This window comes from Heteronotia binoei, chromosome 1 (genome assembly GCF_032191835.1).
Source record: "Heteronotia binoei isolate CCM8104 ecotype False Entrance Well chromosome 1, APGP_CSIRO_Hbin_v1, whole genome shotgun sequence".
NCBI lineage: Eukaryota > Metazoa > Chordata > Lepidosauria > Squamata > Gekkonidae > Heteronotia > Heteronotia binoei.
The window spans coordinates 92,363,151-92,381,586 of record NC_083223.1 but is presented as its reverse complement, the minus strand read 5'-3'; the positions used below and the strand labels follow the sequence as shown (position 1 = coordinate 92,381,586).

The following is an 18,436-nucleotide window of genomic DNA, read 5'->3' as shown; positions in this document are numbered from 1 at the left end:
CCGGAGAACTCTTGTGAAAGCGAAAGCAAAAGAAAGGGCGGGGCTGTTCTCCCAAGCCCTTCCTGCTCGCTGCCCAGCCTTAAAGGGGCAGACATTTTACAAACGGCACAGGAGCTCTATAATGAAGCCTACAGGTATGTTCTCCCCCCCCTCCACCCCCCACCCCCCCGCTTCCCACTTCTTGAAGACCGGGAGATGAGGCTGCAAATCCAGGGGACTCCCGCCAGAGCGGGGGGGGTTGGGAAGCCTACCTAAAATCAATCTTCAGCTTGAGCTTAGAACTTAAATTTGTTCTCCTTGCCATTGTCTTTGCCCTGAAGCTTGAAAAAACTAGTAAGGATAGGATGGATGCGGGGGGCAATTGGCAAGTAGAACATAACATAGAACAAGGAAATCTACAGTGTTCCAACATATGCTTTTTAAAAAGTGAAGTTAAAGGGAGGGGGGATTGTATCTTTTTTTTCTTAGCATCCTCTGTTTGTAGCAGTGGGTGAGGCAGCCAGCAACATGCCTGTTCAGCGTTCTTAGGTCAGAGCTAGCTTCCAGTGGTCACTTGTGAAGATTTAGTGCTGAAGGGCAGGAAGTGCTGTTATTCAAAGAAAAATGAGTGCCCCATTAATAGGTACATAAGATCTCATTAAAAATGTTAAGGTAATCTTCTGAGACCAGGTGTTCTTGCCTGCTGAGGCTACACAGATTGCAAATGGGACAAAACCTTTTTAGTGACACCAGTTATGGAAAGCCATTTCCAGAGACACATGCATGGTGTTAACTTGCATCATCTTTATAACAAATTATTTTCTGTTGACCAAGGCATCTGCATGATAACTGCTTCAGCACTCTTTGTTCTTTTCTCTAAGGATTACTTCAGCTCTGTTTGTCTAAGATTATCATTTTTATTCTGTCTCTGTGTGTGTGTGTCTAAGTTGCTTGAATTTTGTGGCCCTGCTAGGAGGCAGAGGGATGTGGAGTCTTCCATAGTAGGCAGGGTTAGTATAGGACTAGTCTTGGACTGGCAAAACTCCTCACCTGGTGTTGTGTTGAATGTCTGGTTTATGGAAGGAGGCTCCCTTGCAGGTGGCACATCTTCATACCTGGCTGGAGCAGTCATAGTGCTACTGCCACATCATGCAGTTCCCTGCCCTGTCCTGGAGCAGCTGCTGCATTTTACCCAACGTGATCTATGCTACCACTTCTGTGCTACAAACTTTTTAAATACTGCACTGGAGAACTTAAAAGTGGGAAGACTGGATGTGAATTGTTTAAATAAGTATATTAAGTGATGAATGAAAATTTACTAAGTACACAAGTATTGGGAACTGTAGTTGAATACTTTAGAGCTGACTATAGGAAAATAACAAATGTAAGAGAGGGAGTAACACTTCTTGACAGGTTTTTATCTTATGGTTATAGGTTTTGGTACAGTTTTGAAGGCTGCTGTTCAGTACAAGATAGAGCACCAAGGCAGAATCCCTTGTCCAAGTGATGTTAAATTGGCTTCCTTACCTTGTTACAATGGGTTGTATTACTAGTACTTCACTAGTTACCAATATTAACCTAGGAAAATTAGGGGAAATCTAAAATCTGGGCTTACTGTGCCAGTGAGTTAAACATTTAAATTTGGGGTACTGACTTTCATGCCACAGCTGCCATAATTGGTACATTGCGTTATCTAATGTTGCTGGAAAGCTCTGTTTGGGATCAGATTGTTAGATACTGAATTTACTCATTTATCTTTATGCATTGACCCTTTAAACCTGCATGTTAATGATGAATTATATTTTACCTGGTTAATCCCACTAAATAAAGGACATTACTCAGTGTAAGTGTGACTTTTACAGCCTACTATTGTTAAAACAAACAGGATTCTTCTTATGAGAGATCTTTCATTACTTGTATTAATAACTTGTAACATTGTAAAATCCCTAGGGTTGGCTATTGATTTTCTTTTACTTTTGCAGCATTTAATAGCTTCTCAGAAAATGCTTTGTGCAAAGAAATACAGACATCTGTGAAACCACTATATGACTCTTTTGTGTTCTCCCTTCCTCCATACACACATAAAGCACAACACATTTTAAAGGGTAAAAATGCAGTTGTTATAGTTAATGCAAATGATGCATTAAGCTAGACTCTTTTCCTAGACTACAATTTAAAAGTACTCCAAAGTCCAATTATCTTTGATTTAGCTGTAAAAATTTCAGAATAACAGCTGTGCTTGCTGAGTGAATATTCGTCTGCAGAGAAATGGATTTGAAAAGAGTGGGGGAGGGATAGTGAAATGGAAGCAAAGATGAGCAACATACTAATGTTTTGCTTTTAAAACTTTTCTAAAGCAAATAAAGAAATCTGCCCTTCCATGTGATAGGATTTTGTGGATAAAATGCTCCTATGAATGTTGGTTAAGCAATGACATTGAAGCATGAAAAAATATCTCATATTTGTACAAGTGCAACATTTGTTGAGGGTGAAAGAGGAGAGCACAAAAGTAGGCTTGAAACTCAACATCAAAAAAACTAAGATCATGGCATCCGACCCCATCACACCTTGGCAAATAGAAGGGGAAGACATGGAAGTAGTGACAGACTTCACATTTCTGGGATCCAAGATCACTGCAGATGGTGACTGTAGCCATGAAATTAAAAGATGTTTGCTCCTTGGGAGGACAGCTATGGCAAACCTGGGCAGTATAATAAAAAGTAGAGACATCACCCTGCCAACAAAAGTCCGTATAGTCAAAGCAATGGTATTCCCAGTAGTAATGTATGGCTGTGAGAGCTGGACCATAAGGAAGGCCGAGCACAGCAGAATAGATGCTTTTGAGCTATGGTGCTGGAGAAGACTCTTGAGAGTCCCTTGGACTGCAAGAAGATCAAATCAATCAGTCCTAAGGGAAATCAACCCAGTCTGTTCCCAGGAAGGTCATATGCTGAAGCTGAAGCTCCAATACTTTGGCCACCAAATGAAAAGGGAGCACTCACTGGAGAAGATCCTGATGCTGGGAAAGACAGAAGGCAAAAGATGAGATGGCTGGACAGTGTTACTGATGTAACAAACACAAATTTGAGCAGACTTTGGAGGATGGTGGAAGACAGGAGTGCCTGGCGTGACTTTGTCCATGGGGTCGCTAAGAGTCGGACTCAACTGTGCGACTGAACAACAACAACAAAACATTGCAGTTCCTTTCTGCTATGTGACAGTGGCCTAGATGACTTTATAGAGATTATGTTTCAGCATACACAAAGAATAATGTACAGAACAGCTTATTTTGTCTTGGATTTACAGTGTGTTTCTTTTGGGAGTGTTGTTACATAGCCAATGTTTGTGGTTATGGGTAGGAATCTCTTTCCTGTATTGATTGTGATTCTAGCTTCCATGCTTTCTTGACAGTCTTGTAGACAAATAAAGCACTGGTGCTTTAATTTTAAAATGGAGAATGAAATGGTATTTTGGGAAGTTGAAGTAATATAGAGCTGTCTTATATGTTATATAGGGAAATAGAAGAAGTAGAGGCACAGTTGAGTGTTTCTCCAGCATTTGCTGCTTCATGTGAAGGAGAATTGGCATATCTCACTCAGCTTCATTGCCTGAACTAAAACATGGAGTGGGGTAGTGATAGCTGTATGGAAGAATTAGTGCTTGCATTTTACCAAGTCTGTCCTGCAAATACGTGCCCAGAGCAAGTATACTTGTGATGTTGTAGACTGGGGGGAGGGGGGGCCTAAATAATCTACAAAGGTTAAGCAGTTCCATCCCAGCTGTCCCCCCCCCCCCCGAAAATGCTCCCTATTACTGTTGATACAGTTTTTACCAGTGCACATGGTAGTTTCAGAATGCAAGCAGATGAGCATATCCTTGGTAATGGAATTTCAAGGCAAAAAACAAAAAGTGTTTGACTTCAAACATGTGCTTCTAACCTATGTATAATTGTTTAAACTAAAAGCTAACAATACACAGAATGGATTATTGTTCTCCCTTAATTCCTTGAGAAAAGGGACAAACTGCTCTAATTCTGTAACAATACCACACATTTGCAAACAAGGTGCTCTAGTAGAAAGCCAGAATACATTGCTAAAAGGCCAGAAGAGTCTTCAGTGAAGAAAGACTTCATAATATGGTATTAGAACTTTGAATCTTACTATAAATAATCAATGACCTTAAAAGGATTCAGTAAGTAAAACTCACATGACTCTTTAAAACTTCCAGTAATTTTCCATTTTATAGTCTGTGATTTAGTATCTTCCTAATAATAGTAAATGATTATGTACTATCAAAAGTCTGTTAATTCCAGTATTAGAAATAAGTACGTTTAACATTTGTGCACATTTACCTTACTACTGTACCATAGTAATAATTTCCTGTTAGATGAGTAAGAAAATTAATGGAAAAGGGTTGTGGCAGAACATCCCCACTTATCCATGAGCACTAACTGGTCCATCCTTCCTTCCAAGGTGTCTAGGTACTAGTAACTGTCCAAGTCACCATGTGGTACTGTGCCCTCTCCTGGCTTTTCTAATACTGACACCACCTAGCCTTTGTAGAAATCACTTATGGAGAAGACCAACTTCCCTTCCCTTCCATTCTCTTCCCTGTGTTGCTGTTTTAAGGCCCTGCCTGATTTCTGTGTCTCACTACCCAGTGACTGGTTACCAGAGGGACCACATATTGGATATGCACTAGGTGATTAGCAGTTTGTTAACTGACCATCCTCCTTCTCTTGGAGCACATTTTAAATAGAGTGTTCTAATGGTGGAGGTCTGTGTGGTACAGAGAATGATTTCATTTTTAAAAAACATTGAAAAAAATGTCCAGACTCATGCTCTCAGCATGGCAACATATTGAGCAAGAAATCCAAAAGAAAGGTAAACGTGCAGTTTATCTGTCTCTCACTTTGTACATGCCCTAGCTGCTCTTATTCAAAAGTAGTCTGTTTAATGTACATGTTAGTGTTATAAAAAACTTCCCATTACCTTGAAGTAGCCCTCCATAAGCAGTGGTCTTCAAGAGGAGCCCAAGTATGAGACTTCCTTCTCAGATAGAGTAACCCAAAGACCTCTTCTTCCTCTGTGCCAAGGGATTTTATTAGCACTGTTTTCCTACCCCTCTGGGAGTTTCCTGAAATCTCTAGGATGATACCTTCTTTCAACCTTCCACATTTCTGTTCCTTGGTAGGTGACAGCTTCTGGAAGGGTGAGTTGACCATTTCTTTGTCTTGGACAGGGAGGCCACTGTCATTTTTAAACCATTGCTGGTTGAAGCTAGAAAGCAGTTGATGCTCCTGGCCCACCGCCTATGCTCTGTTGAGAGAGAAATAAATTTAAAAAACCTTTGGTGAAGGTTTTGTACAGTCTAAACCACCGAAGTAAAACAGATTTTCTATAAAGGGCAAAATATGGTTCATAGGGTGCAAGAGATATAGTAGTTGAAAATTGTCATATCTGATTAAGGGAGCTCTTGGCATAGATGAAAGCTAACAGTGCAATATAAAAAGTTAGTATAACCATGTTTAGTAAAGTAGTTAAGACCAAAAAGGTGACAAAAGCAAGATAATAGTATGGAATTGCTCTCCTGCTTAAGACATTTAGATAATTATTTAATCTTGCAGTTCAAGAATCTGTTATACTATGGGAACTGAATTTCACAAAAGCGGTTCTTTACCACCTTTCTGTTTATTATTCAGCCTTATGGCAGTTGGCCATGATCTAGAAGAAGAAGAATAATTGCAGATTTATACCCCACGCTTCTCTCTGAATTAGAGACTCAGAGTGACTTACAATCTCTTATATCTTCTCCCCCCACAACAGACACCCTGTGAAGTGGGTGGGACTGAGAGGGCTCTCACAGCAGCTGCCCTTTCAAGGACAACTCCTGTGATAGCTATGGGTAACCCAAGGCCATTCCAGCAGGTGCAAGTGGAGGAGTGGAGAATCAAACCCGGTTCTCCCAGATAAGAGTCCACCCACTTAACCACTACACCAACTGGCTCTCTATTGACTCACCACCTCACCTGCACTTGAGTTCCGTGGGGTAGCCCTACAGTGGATCACCTCATTCCTTCACAGTTGGGAACAGAGGGTGGGACTGGGAGGGAAAGTGTCTCGTATCTTGGAGACACTTTCCCTCCCAGTCCCACTCCCAGTCCCTCTGAGGTGCCTGCTGGTATGCTGGGTTCCCCAGGGAGCACTTCTCTCTCTAATGTTATTTAACATCTATATGCATCCCCTCACCCAGCTAGCAGAGAACTTCAGTCTGGGGGGTCACTAGTATGCTGATGGCACCGAGCGATTTCTGTTGATGAGTGGCTGGCTGGATGCTATTCCTGGAATTTAAGGGATTGGAGACCATGGTTGGGTGGTTAAAACAGATCTGGGCATGGTTGGGTGGTTAAAACAGAAACTAAATCCAGGCAAGACAGAGGTTCTGTGTTTGGAGAGGGGAGCCATGGTTGGGTGGCCAGTTTCCACCTCTTGGCCATGTGCCCTTATCATTGGCACCTACCATCAGTAGCATGACTCTGGTTCAGAATGCAGTCGTGTGGGTCCTTACAGGGACCTCCCAGACAGCACATACTCAACCTGTTCTGTACAAGCTGCCTTGGCTCCCAGTAGACAACCAGATCAGGTTCAGATCAAGACCTTTAGGGCCCTTAGCAGTTGGGGATCTATATACTTTTGGGACCTCCTATATCAATATGGCCCCAGAAGATCATTATGCTCTGGGAATAAGAACCTTCAGGTGGTCCCCAGCCCGAGAAAGATCCAGCTGTCCTCACCTAGGGCCAGGGCTTTCTGATAGAACTCTGACAGAGAAGATCCATGCTCTGTGGGACTTATATTTCCACAGGACATGTAAGGCAGAGATGTTCCGCCAGGCATTCAGTTGAGGACAGCTACAGGGACAATATAAAATCTGGCACTCTCTCATCCCCCATCTCTTGCTTTCTGTTAATTCCCCTTCCGCCTAGGTGGCTATGGAAATATAAATCTAAATTTTATTCTGCCAACTTGGGAGCTGTAGTGTTTTAAATTATTGATGGTATAGGTAATTTTAATGTTAATTTTTGCTTTGTATTATTTCTGTATTTGTTCTGTTGTAAGCCACCCTGAGCCCTGCTTGCAGGCAATGGCAGTCTATTAAATATACTAATAATCATAATTCTGGTGGCTAAAAATTTACTTTGTATAGACTTTAGGCAGGCTTTTTGGAACAAAAAAGTACATAGAGTGAATTTTGATGCTATTCCTTTTCAATATAGTCCCTAGTGTGGGCCATTTTGAAGACTTCTCATTCCTATCTATACCTACCTAGGGTTTCATATCTGTACTGTGTGGTCTGTCTCCTTCCCACTCTATGTCCAGAATCTCTGAATATTTCTTGTTTGAGCACACTGATAATATTAGGATTGTAATTTTTACCTAGTTTAAATCAGTTAATTGTACACTTAAATCTTGTGCATTTCATAAAGGATCAGATAGATTTTAGGTTTCTGTCTCACCCACGTGCTTCAACATTACTCTTCTTCTCTGTAACCTTTTCCAGCAGATCAGTCATATAAATGGGCTAGCTCTAACTTGCACAATAGAAGAATGATAGATGAGCTTTTAAAAGGCAAAGGTAACACTACTGGTAGAAGGTGTCTGACAGAATAAGGATTGAAACAAGGGGTTCATCTTTCAAGGGGAAAAATCTATGTAGTTACAAATGCAGTAAAGAAAATGTTAGTGCTGATGTCTATATGTTATAAAATGGGATATTTTCAGAGGATATCTGCTGGTCTGCTAGATTCAAGTCCAGAACAGCTAGATTCAAGTCCAGCAGCACCTTAGAGAGCTTTGACTCTTGAAACCTTGGTTGGTCTCTAAGGTGCTATTGAAATGAGTTAAATACCTCTTATCTGCAGACAACTTTGTTTTTGTCTTCATGGGTAGAGATGATTCCAGAAAAAAAGTTTGTTGTCATGAGAAGACTATTGCCTTAACTTTGATTTTTATTTACTGAGACGTTTAATCTGTAGAGAAGCTGCTTTGCTGGCTCCTCTTTAGATCAGAAGTCAGTCTGATTATTGTTGAGATCAGTTTACCTGGATAGTCAGCTCTTTCATATGAAAGATACCTAAGCTATGTTACTGTTTTGTGAATGTATTAGTGAGACAATTATGTAGTTACTCAATAAAGTTCATTGTAGTGGTTATTGTCATTAATATTTTCAGTGGTCAGGCCTTTCCATAAATAGCTGGATACACTTCCCCTGTACATATTGTGCAGCTTTAAAAAATTAACTAATTATTTTCAGGTAGAGGGATTTATAATTGTTGTAATCTCAATTTCATGGCGTTGGTTCCCCTTATTTGCAGGCATGCCTCTCCCCCTATACTCCACCACAACAACTTTGCTAATGTATGCAGGGGCTTTTGTAGGTGCCAACCTGCAATTGGGTAAAATCAGCAACTGTTGGTATCCATACCTTCCCTGTTGTGGCTCCTACTCTTCCAGCTTTTCACAAACTGTACAAAACTGAATTATGCAAGATGGCCTTTTTGCATAGGTAATAGGGTTACACTGTATAAAATAGTTCACAAACTTACTTGGATAAATGATTAGGGACTGTGGTCTATACTGCTATGTATAGCTTATTGCAAGGAGGATCTTGTTATGTAATTTTGGTACCACTTAGTGTATCATTTTAATACTCATGCTATGCTTCAGACTTTGGAAGTAGTTCCAGACTTCTAAAATCCTGATACATTGATTGTTAAATGTCCTGTTTTGTTGATTGTACTGTCTCACTATGTGTAATCCGCCTTGCGTCCCTGTGAGAAAGATAGACTAGAAATAATATAAATAAATAAAAGCTATAAAGCTGGCTGTCACAATTCAAAATTTGACAGCTTTTCAAATTTGATTATGGCCTGAAGGATCCCTGACAGCATCTTTTTTCAGGCATTTCAAATTGAGGTTATTTTCCTCATGAACCTATAATTAAGCTGCAACAGTTCCAGTATGACCATTTTCACTCTTCCTCATGCAACTAATTTAATGCTAAAGACATCTTATGAGTTGAACTGTGAGTCTCCATCTCAGTAGTCAAGCAACACTGAAGTTTATCTCAATAGTCAAGCAACGGTGAAGTTTATCTTCTGAGAGATGTATCCCTGCTGATATTTGTCCTTTGTTCTCCGGTGTTAATTTTAGATTTGCAAACTCTTTTCAGCTTGACAAGCGGCATCCTTCTGTAAACTTTTGGTGTATTGGTGGATATTTTCCCCCTAGAGATGAGACTAATTCTTGAGTAGTTTTTAATAATCTAGACACTGCTGTGGGTGGGGAAATAGCACAGGCAGAGAAAAATCTAAGTTGACAGTCAAAATATTGAAAGTTAACCCATTTCCATTTGACGATGCCCTAATATGAAAGCCAGATTGAAATGTCTGGCACAAGTTTCCACTCATTAACCAAATGTGACACTTTATTTTCTGGCCAGTTTTGTGCTGAGAGAAATGAAGTGGTATAATAGTGAGATAAATGAAAACATTTTGCAGGGTTGCTAACTGAACTAAAAGGAAATGCAACTGTAGAAGATATTTGAAGATGCTCTTCAGACAAATAATTTGCCAGGATCCAAAAATGAGAAGATCGTAACTGTGCATGACAGTTGTATTTGCTGAATTGTAAGAGAGAAGGGCCACTAGCTATGATTCTCTCCACCAGAGCACACAGTGTGTGTGCGTGTATAAGCAGACTTATACATAAGATAGTGCAAATACACATCAGCATCAGCATGCAGTGCTAATTTGTTCTATATTGAACTGGCTGAATACATCTCTTAGGGCAAATGAAGAAATGTAGCTCCATCCTGGGTATTAATTTGTTATAATGGGATGGTTGCTGATAGGTACAGCTTAATTGCTTTCAATGTATGTTTTGACATAGTCATGGAAGACTGATCCTGAATATTAGTTAACTTTTGTTTCCCCTTCTTCTGTTTCATATTGACTCCTTTTTAGTGTGGTGTTCATTTCTGCTTGGCAAGATATTTGCTCATCTTCTGCCTTCTGGCTCAGTCTATACAATACTGGTGCAGTCTATCCTGAACACACTTAAATCATGATTGTGGCCAATTTAAGGCTAGTGATTGCTTGGCATTGTACTCAGTAAGTTCACCCTGTTAGGTATAACAACATGCAGAATTCAATCTTTAATTCTCATCATTATATAAAGTGCCATTGGCAAGTTTTAGTTACAACATGCTGCCATAAAAAAGCACAATGCTTAACATGGAATGTGTCTAAACATTTTAAACACCATTGGAAAAACCACACGTCTGTTTATATTTGAAATTGTGACAGCATGACTGTGGCACAAGAATGAGTGTGATCACAGCAGTACCAGTTTAGCTTTAGCAAATTAGTTAAGTAGCTTGAATTTGTAGCATTTCACACCTTTAAATTCTTAATATGCATTGCTAAATATATTTCATCACAGTTTGCTAATTAATGTTCTATGAAAAGTGCAGCTGCTAATTTTTGTGGCTGACATGGCTCATTTCAGAATTATAATAAGTTGCATCTGTAATGGTGTACTGACATTTTATAAATTGTGGTTCTATATGTGCTGTTGAGAGTTTGAGTGGATTCTTTAAAGAACATGGTTCCTATGAAAACAGGAAGCTAATGCTCTGATGCTATTCGTATGTCTTAGATATAGTGTTATGATGGTCTTGGTCTAGTTATTCGGTGACCTGGTAATTTTGTGGATTAATTTGATGCTGTAGATGAAGGGGTACTGGTACCGTTATCACGGTTTATGTGTGATACTAGTTATAAGGCTCATTGTGAAGAAAATACAATGGGCTCTAGAAAGAGGCTCTGGGTGTGCACCCCCCACCCTTACTGTCTTTCACCCACCCAAGTGAAGGCATGCACTTCTCCCACACACACACCTCAAGAGGAGCTGATGTTTGTCATCTGGAGAGCACTTGTAATTCTAAATGATCTCCAGTCCTCACCTGGAGATTGGCAACAGTGGTTCCCCAGGGGAAATGGCATTGTATCTGTCTGTCTCATCCCTCCTCAAACCCTACCCCTTAAATCTCCAGGAATTTCCTAACCTGGAGTTGGCAACTATCTCTTTCCCTTTATCTGTCCCTGTGACGGAACCGGCCCGATTCTGCCTTCAGACCCGGTCCCGTCAGCTCCCTATTGAGTCGGCAACTCCTGGAGGGAGCTATTTCTCCTCCTGCCCCTTGGGCTCGCTGCCACCACCTGCTCAGTCTAGGGGTTCAGATTGAGAGGAACAGAACTCCCAATCCCCCTCTCCAGCTATGAGGCCAGGCCTCAAGGTCCTCTGCCACCCTGTACTTGGGTTTCACAGAGACCTCAGCACTTCTTTGGGGCACCCCTGGAGGATTGGCACCTTATCCAACTGCATGCCTTCCCCCTTCCCCGGGGCCCCCTTCTTAAAACAGCGTGGTCTAAAGCGGTTTGGGGATCTATGTGGTACAGAGATGGACTGCCAGCATTTAAAACAGTAAAAATATTTAATTAAAAGAGAAAAAAAAAGAACAGAAGAACAAAACAAAAACAGTTGCTTGTAAAAGGTTACACAGCACAGCACCCGCACAGCAAACAGCATGACAAAGGAAATGTGGTTATAAACGCATCCTACTGTCCCTGATCTAAACACGCCCTGCCTTTTGGATGACTTACTTTGTCTGGCTGCCTGGGGGCCTTTTCCTCTTGAATAGGCCGCATGCACAGGCAGGAGCCCCCACACTGGCAACCTCTTCCTTCGAGCTGCAGCTGAGAACTGACTTCTCTTCCTGCCTAACACATGCCAAGAACAAAAGAGCTTCCTGCCGCTCTAGGAGACTTTCCCCCTAGAATTGTTGGTTTGGCTCTGGAAGGGAGGGGGGAGTGAGGGGAAGGCTAGGCCCAAGCCTGCTTAGGAGTTTCATGTTTTCCCTCCCAATGAAGCACCAACACTGACTAAGATGGCGTTTCTCCACAGTCCCTCTTTCAGCTTTCCATTGCCTTCCCCCTCCCTGCAGCTTCTACATAGGAAAAGGACAATCTTTCTTCACAGTGGTGGGGGGAAGACCAAAGCAGCTTACATCATTCTCCTCTCTGCACTTTGATCTGCACAACCTTGTAAGTTAAGTTAGGCTGAAAGTCTGTGACTGGTCCAAAATCACGCTGTCAGCTTCCAAAGCAAAAACCTGGGTCTGGCAGACCCTGCTCTGAATCCACCCCCCCAGCCTTGGCTTTCACTCCCCTCATCCTCACCCTTGCTGTCTTCCCACCTACTCTACAGCTGAAACAGATACCAGCTTTCCATCTTGCCCCCTCCCGCACCCCCAGCATATGTCTGTGTCTGTGGTGGCTCAAAGCCTTAAAACAGGTTCAGAATGCTGAAAAGGAAGAATAATGGGGGGATGTGGTATGCAGTGGGAGTGTGACGATGGTCACACAGACACTGAAGCACATCATTCCTTTTGTTTGCAGTGCATTGTTGCCACCTTTTCCTGTCATATCCAGCCTTAGCATCCAGCCTGTCATATTGAGTTTAGCATCAGCATGAGCTTATGGCATGATTTTTTTTTTGGCCTGGCATGGTTGAGTTATAGAGTATGTACTTCAAGGCAGGTGTTTTCTGTAGGGGAATTTATCTGATTTCAGATTTCCATCTTCTCCCCCCTCCCTGCAGCATCTACCTAGTAAAAGTACAGTCTTTCTCCACAATGGGGACAAAAGCAGGAAGCAAGCAATCTAAGCAGGGTATAATGACACAGCCCTTACCTGGAGATTGGCAACAATGGTTTTCGAGGCAGAAATTGCTAATTTTGAGAGTGGATTCTATGCCATGGTACCTGTCTGAGGTCCCATCCTTTCCCAAACTCACCCTCTCCAGGCCCCATCGACCAAATCTCCAGAAATCTCCCTACCTGGACTTGGCAACTGCTAATTCACATTGGCTGTCATAGAGGGACTGCTGCTGAACAGGAGCAAGCAGTCATGCCTAATGAAGTCCTGCCAGCTGGGTGGCATCAAGAGGGTGCTGCCAGGCCTAGGGTAGCCAAGCTCCAGGTGGAGCCTGAAGATTTCCTGGGATCAGAACTGAATTCCAGACAACAGATTTCTCTCCCTATCCTGGAGAAAATAACTGTGGACTGTATCCTATTCTATTCACCTGAGGCCTCTCCCTTTACTGAAAAAACCAGCCTGGGTTGACTAACAACAACCTCTGGCTAGCACTTCCCAGGGGGGAAATAAGCGGGGCCTTGCCTCCATGGCTATATGTGTGGCCTTTGGAGGCTGTGTGTGCTGGGAGGCCTTTTGTGAGACCACAGTAGTTCTGCAGCCCTTTCTAAGGCTGGTTAACAGAGAGGACACAGAGAAGAGTTGGCTGTCTCTGAGGTAAGACTGTTAATATTCCTGGGCCTGAGTAGGCGGGGGCAGAGGTCTCTCACAGTTTACTGTTTGCTTCACTGTTTGCTTTGCAGCAGCATTGTTTGTATGTGTGTGTGTGGGGAGGGGGGGGGGGAGACGGACTGTCCCAGACTTCTTACAACAGGCCCTGAGGAGAAGCAGTAGCAATCAGTAAGGCTCCAGGAGAATCTCTCAGCAGAGAACTGGCTCCCTCAGATGTCAGAGGCTGACTGGTTGGGTTCTAGCCTGACAGGGCCGGCAGTAGGCGGGTCACAGCGAGGCTGCCCAGTTTCAAGGGGGAATGGTGACACATAGAGTGCAAGGCCACTCTTGTGGTTGCCACAACCAGTGAAAAGTGAGGGATGAACCACCCTTTAGACTTTTATTATATCTGTGATGATTGTCTGGGACATCTAACTGACCGCAGTACAAAACAAAGTGCTGGACTGTTAGCAACCTTAAGCAACCTGTTGGCAACCTAACCTTAGGGAGTATGGGGCTGAAGTTGGCAACACAGAGCCAGTGCCTTACATCTCCTGTGAGTTTCCTCATCATTGTATATTCTAATAGTAAAGTATTGCTACATCTGTGGATATCTAGATCCGTGGAGCGGGGCCATGCTTACCCAAAACATTGGGGGGGGGGTTAAATCCCCTCAAACACATTTGTGAACTGATCTTCTTTGTTGGGTGGTGGCCAGGCAGGAAACCTGCAGTAGTGGCATTGTCATTGATGGTGAGGAACAAGCCTCTAGTGGGTCTAGCATCTGCACATCCACACATTTGTTGCTTGATGGTGTGGGGAGAAGGAGCTTCAGTGAGTATGGCAGTGGAGGTCAGGACCCATGCAGGCCTTGCCAGCATCAGCTGGGCAGGACAAGCCTCAGCAGACCTGATGGTTCGGAGCTGTACTGGTCTTGCCACTGTCTTGCTCCTTGATAATGCAGGGTGTGTGGAGTGAGAAGCTTCAGTGAGCCCACATCAGAGACCAGGACCTGCACAGAGCTTGCTAGTGACCAGCTCCAGTCAACTGTGGCCCATAGTTTTCCTGGGTAAGAATTGCCAGGTATAGGGAAGGAGAGAAAACTGAAGACAAGGGAACATATAAAGGTACGTTGGCAGTTGGGTGGGAAGGAGAGAAAGATGCAGGGAAATGAGAGAGGCTATGGGAGCTTCAGGAAAGAGAAAGAGGAAGTAATGGGGAGAGGGAAATTAGGTGTCCCAACAGTTCCTTTCTGGTTCCCAAAAGATGAACTTCTATATGTTATGTAAAAACATTTCTGCATTTTCAGATCTAAACCTGCAGCTTCTGTAAAATACTGAAGCTGAATTATTTTTTTTACTGCACTCAGTTTATAAGGTAGCTCTTGAGATGGAAGTTATATGGTAAACTCCTATTTTAATGTATATTAGTTGCCTTTTTCCATGTTCAGAAAAAGGAAGGTATAATTTTTACATGTCCCTGAAACCTCAGATTTATGACTTTTTGGACAGTGATTTATCTTATCCACTATAGGGCAGCAAATAACAAGCAAATTACTTTTCTTTCTCCTGAAATTTCAGAGCCAAGTAATAAGCACCTATGAAGGTACTATAGATTTAGGATATATATGTTTCAATTGTATGGTAATGATGCAGAAATATCGATATTTTGGAAAGTTGGTGGGCATCTACTCTTAATTCTGTCAGTCCCCATAAGCAAAGAGGGACCTCACAGTGGGAGGATATTCCTTGATGGAGTGGTGGCAATTTGCTGGCTTTGTAGTTTTATGTGGGCATATTAGTATTGACTTGTAGATCCTAGTGGCTCTATTGGAGGTGGTAGGGAACCTATTTCTGTGTCGTCACCAGCTGAGCAGGAGGCTAGCACTAACTTTAGCTAATGCAGCGCCCCCCCCCCCCCATGTAAAATGAAGCTAATCTTAAATTAGACAATTATGTTTGTGTGTATATTTATTACACCTTTATTCCATTTTTTATTCAAGGAGTCAGGGCCATATCACAACAACAGAAGATGGTTAAGGCTGAAAGAAAGAGAGTGACTGTGGCACAATCATGCCATGAACTCCACAACTGTGCAGAAATTTGAATCTAGGTGTTCTCAGTCCATCTGAATCTAGGTGTTCTCAGTCCATATCACAGTGGCTTTATCTTTGAGAATATGTTTGTAATCTTATTGTTAATCTCATGATATATTTTAAAGCAAAACAAATACCTTGTTCTGTTTGCTTCTTTTTCAGATGCTTGTGACCACTCCAGAGAAATGGGATGTAGTAACAAGAAAGAGTGTTGGGGATGTAGCCCTCTCCCAACTTGTGAAGCTCCTTATTCTTGATGAAGTACACCTGCTACATGAAGATAGAGGTCCTGTGCTAGAGAGTTTAGTAGCACGCACATTACGACAGGTATGTGCAAAACTCTTCGGAGCCAAATACCTTAACAAATCAAAAACAAGAATCTACCAGTGAAAAATAAAACAGTTGGTTAATATCTCTCTGTGGTGGATCTTACAACTCCATAGCTCTCTCTGCATCATCTGCAGTCTTTAGGAAGCCATTTGTTGACTGTCCCACCACTTAGGGTGGCCTGTGTGGTATCAACTAGAGGCCAGACATTTTCCACTTTGGCTCTGTGAATTTGGGCTCTCTGAAGAGGTGAGGGGGCTCTCCTCTCTGGAGATCTTCAGGAGACACTGCAAGTCCAGCTTGTTTGCCATGACCTTTGAAAGCATTTGAATGGCAGGTACTTTCTAAGGGATGAGGGAAAGATTTTATTTTGGTTTTAACTGAAAATGTTTTTGACTATTAAAAACATAAGAGCCCTGTTGAATTGTACCAGTGGTCCATATAGTCCAGCATCCTGTCTCACACATTGACCAACTTGTTCCTCTGGAAGACCAACAACAGGACATAGAGGCCAAGGCCTTCCCCTGATGTTGCCCCCTTGCAGTGCCGGCCCATGGGTGCATGGCACGCCAGGCAGGCTCCGTGGCCGCCGCCACCCCATGGCTGCCGCCCCTCGCCACGACCTCCCTCCTTCCATTCACAGAGCTGCAAAGCATCGCCGTGCTCAGTTGCCCACCCACCCCAGGCTGATCCTTACCCCCCCACCACCACCCCTGGCCTCCTCTCCTTTGTGGCACTGCAAGCCAGCACCACGGTCCGTCGCATCCCCCCCCCCCCCCAGAGTCGAGCCGAGTTGAGGCTGCTCTTTATCAGCTTCAACGTGACTTGCGTGGCTTTTAATGCTTTGAAGGGCCTGCGGGAGGGGAGTTCGCTCCCCCTCCTTCCCAGAAGTGAAGGGGAGTGAAGTCTCTTCTTGCGAGCCCTTCAAAGCATTAAAAGCCGTGCCAGCCGCGTTGAAACTGGTAAGTAGCAGCCTCGGCTTGACTGGGCAGGGACGGGGTGATGGAGATGGAGTGTGGCGCTGGCTTGCAGCGCTGCGAAGGGAGGGAGAAGGGTGGCGACGGGGGGAGAAGAGGGAGGCAGGCAAACTAGGCATTTGCCATGGGCACCGGGGGGGGGGGAGAGCCCAATTCAGCGCCCCCACCTCCTGGCGCCGCAGGCAACATCCTAGTTTGCCTAGTGGGCAAGGGCCCTGCCTCCTGGCAGTGGAGTTTAGAAATTGACTGCCTCAAAACATGGAGGTTCCCCTCAATCACCATGGCTACTAGCCACTGATGACCTGTTCTCATTAATCACCTTTTATTCCTGTAGCTATGATCTGCATCTTCTGGCAGCAAATTTCACATTTTAATTATTATCTGTTTAAAGAAGCTTTTCCTCTTTTCTGTTCTGATTCTTCTGCCCATCAGCTTCATTGGAGGCCCTGGAATTCTAAGAGAAATTCTGGAGAAAAATTTATCTTTGTCGACTCTCTTCACCCCATTCATAAATTTTATAAATCTCTATCATATCCCACCTTAATCATCCCTTTTCTAAACTGAAAAGTCCCAGACTCTTCAGCCTTCCTTCATAGGGAATGGGCTCTGACCCCCAATCATTTTTGCTGCCTTCTGCTGTACTTTTTCCAGCTCTGCAATAACCATTTTTGAGATATGGTGATCAGAACTGTTCACAGTATTCCAAATGGGCCTGCACCAAAGAGCTATACAGAGGCATTATAACATGGGCCATTTTATATTCAGTCACTTTCCTAATAATCTAACATAGAGTTTGCCTTTTTCACTACTGTAGAACAAAGGATTGTCACTTTCATTGAACAATCCACTGTGATCCCAAGATCTTTTTTCTGTTATTGTAAGCTGCTTTGAACCATGAGGAAAGGCAGGAGAAAATGTTTTAATAAATTTATTAACTAGTGTAATTAATTAATTAATGCTCAACAAACTCATAGCATACAACCCCTTTGTAAGTCTAAACCAGCTGCTTAAGTGTCATTTTGTGTTATGTAAACTTATTTTAAATTGTAAGTACCGATTTCTACAGAATAGGGAAAAATGCCAGTGTGAGATGTGTAATGTTTTAATTGACTCAAATACTTGTAAATGTAAGCCATTGTACTCTATGATAAAAACAAATTAGATGTATTTTCAGAACAACTACTGAGTTCTTCAGGTGCATATTCTTTAGTAGATTTAGTTCAAACTATATCATAGCTTATATGCTAAACAGTGTTGCTTTCCTTGCCTCTTCTCTTAATTTGTGGCCAAAAATAGCACAGAAACATCGTGCATAACGGGCGTATTAATTCTGTGTTTAAGTTGTATTTTATACTTGAAAAGGAATGCTTCTCAGTAAGTGGAACCCTTAGAAAGTATTTGGTACTTTTAGAATTTTAACAAACTAATTTAAAGAAAGATGAAAGTAATTATACATTAGACACATAATAAGTATGAAAATAATTTAAAAAGCTAGAGTCAAAAGAGATATTGTTACCAAAATAAAGCTTACTAAAGTGGCCCTAATTTAAGCAAGAGACGTTCATGCAAATACAAGAATGTAAAAGGAATGCTGGAGGAGAAATTCTGGGATAAATTTTGAGGATTTGTGCT

The 18,436-nt window shown here is 42.5% G+C and overlaps 1 protein-coding gene across 2 annotated transcripts in view; it reads left to right on the top strand.

The window, feature by feature from the left end:
* ASCC3 (activating signal cointegrator 1 complex subunit 3) overlaps positions 1–18,436 on the top strand; it is a 407,532-nt gene that overhangs the window by 104,390 nt on the left and 284,706 nt on the right. For both annotated transcript variants that reach the window (XM_060237502.1, XM_060237501.1), the window contains exon 11: positions 15,663–15,827. In XM_060237502.1, coding sequence (XP_060093485.1) covers positions 15,663–15,827 — 165 coding nt within the window. The remainder of the gene's footprint in view (positions 1–15,662; positions 15,828–18,436) is intronic.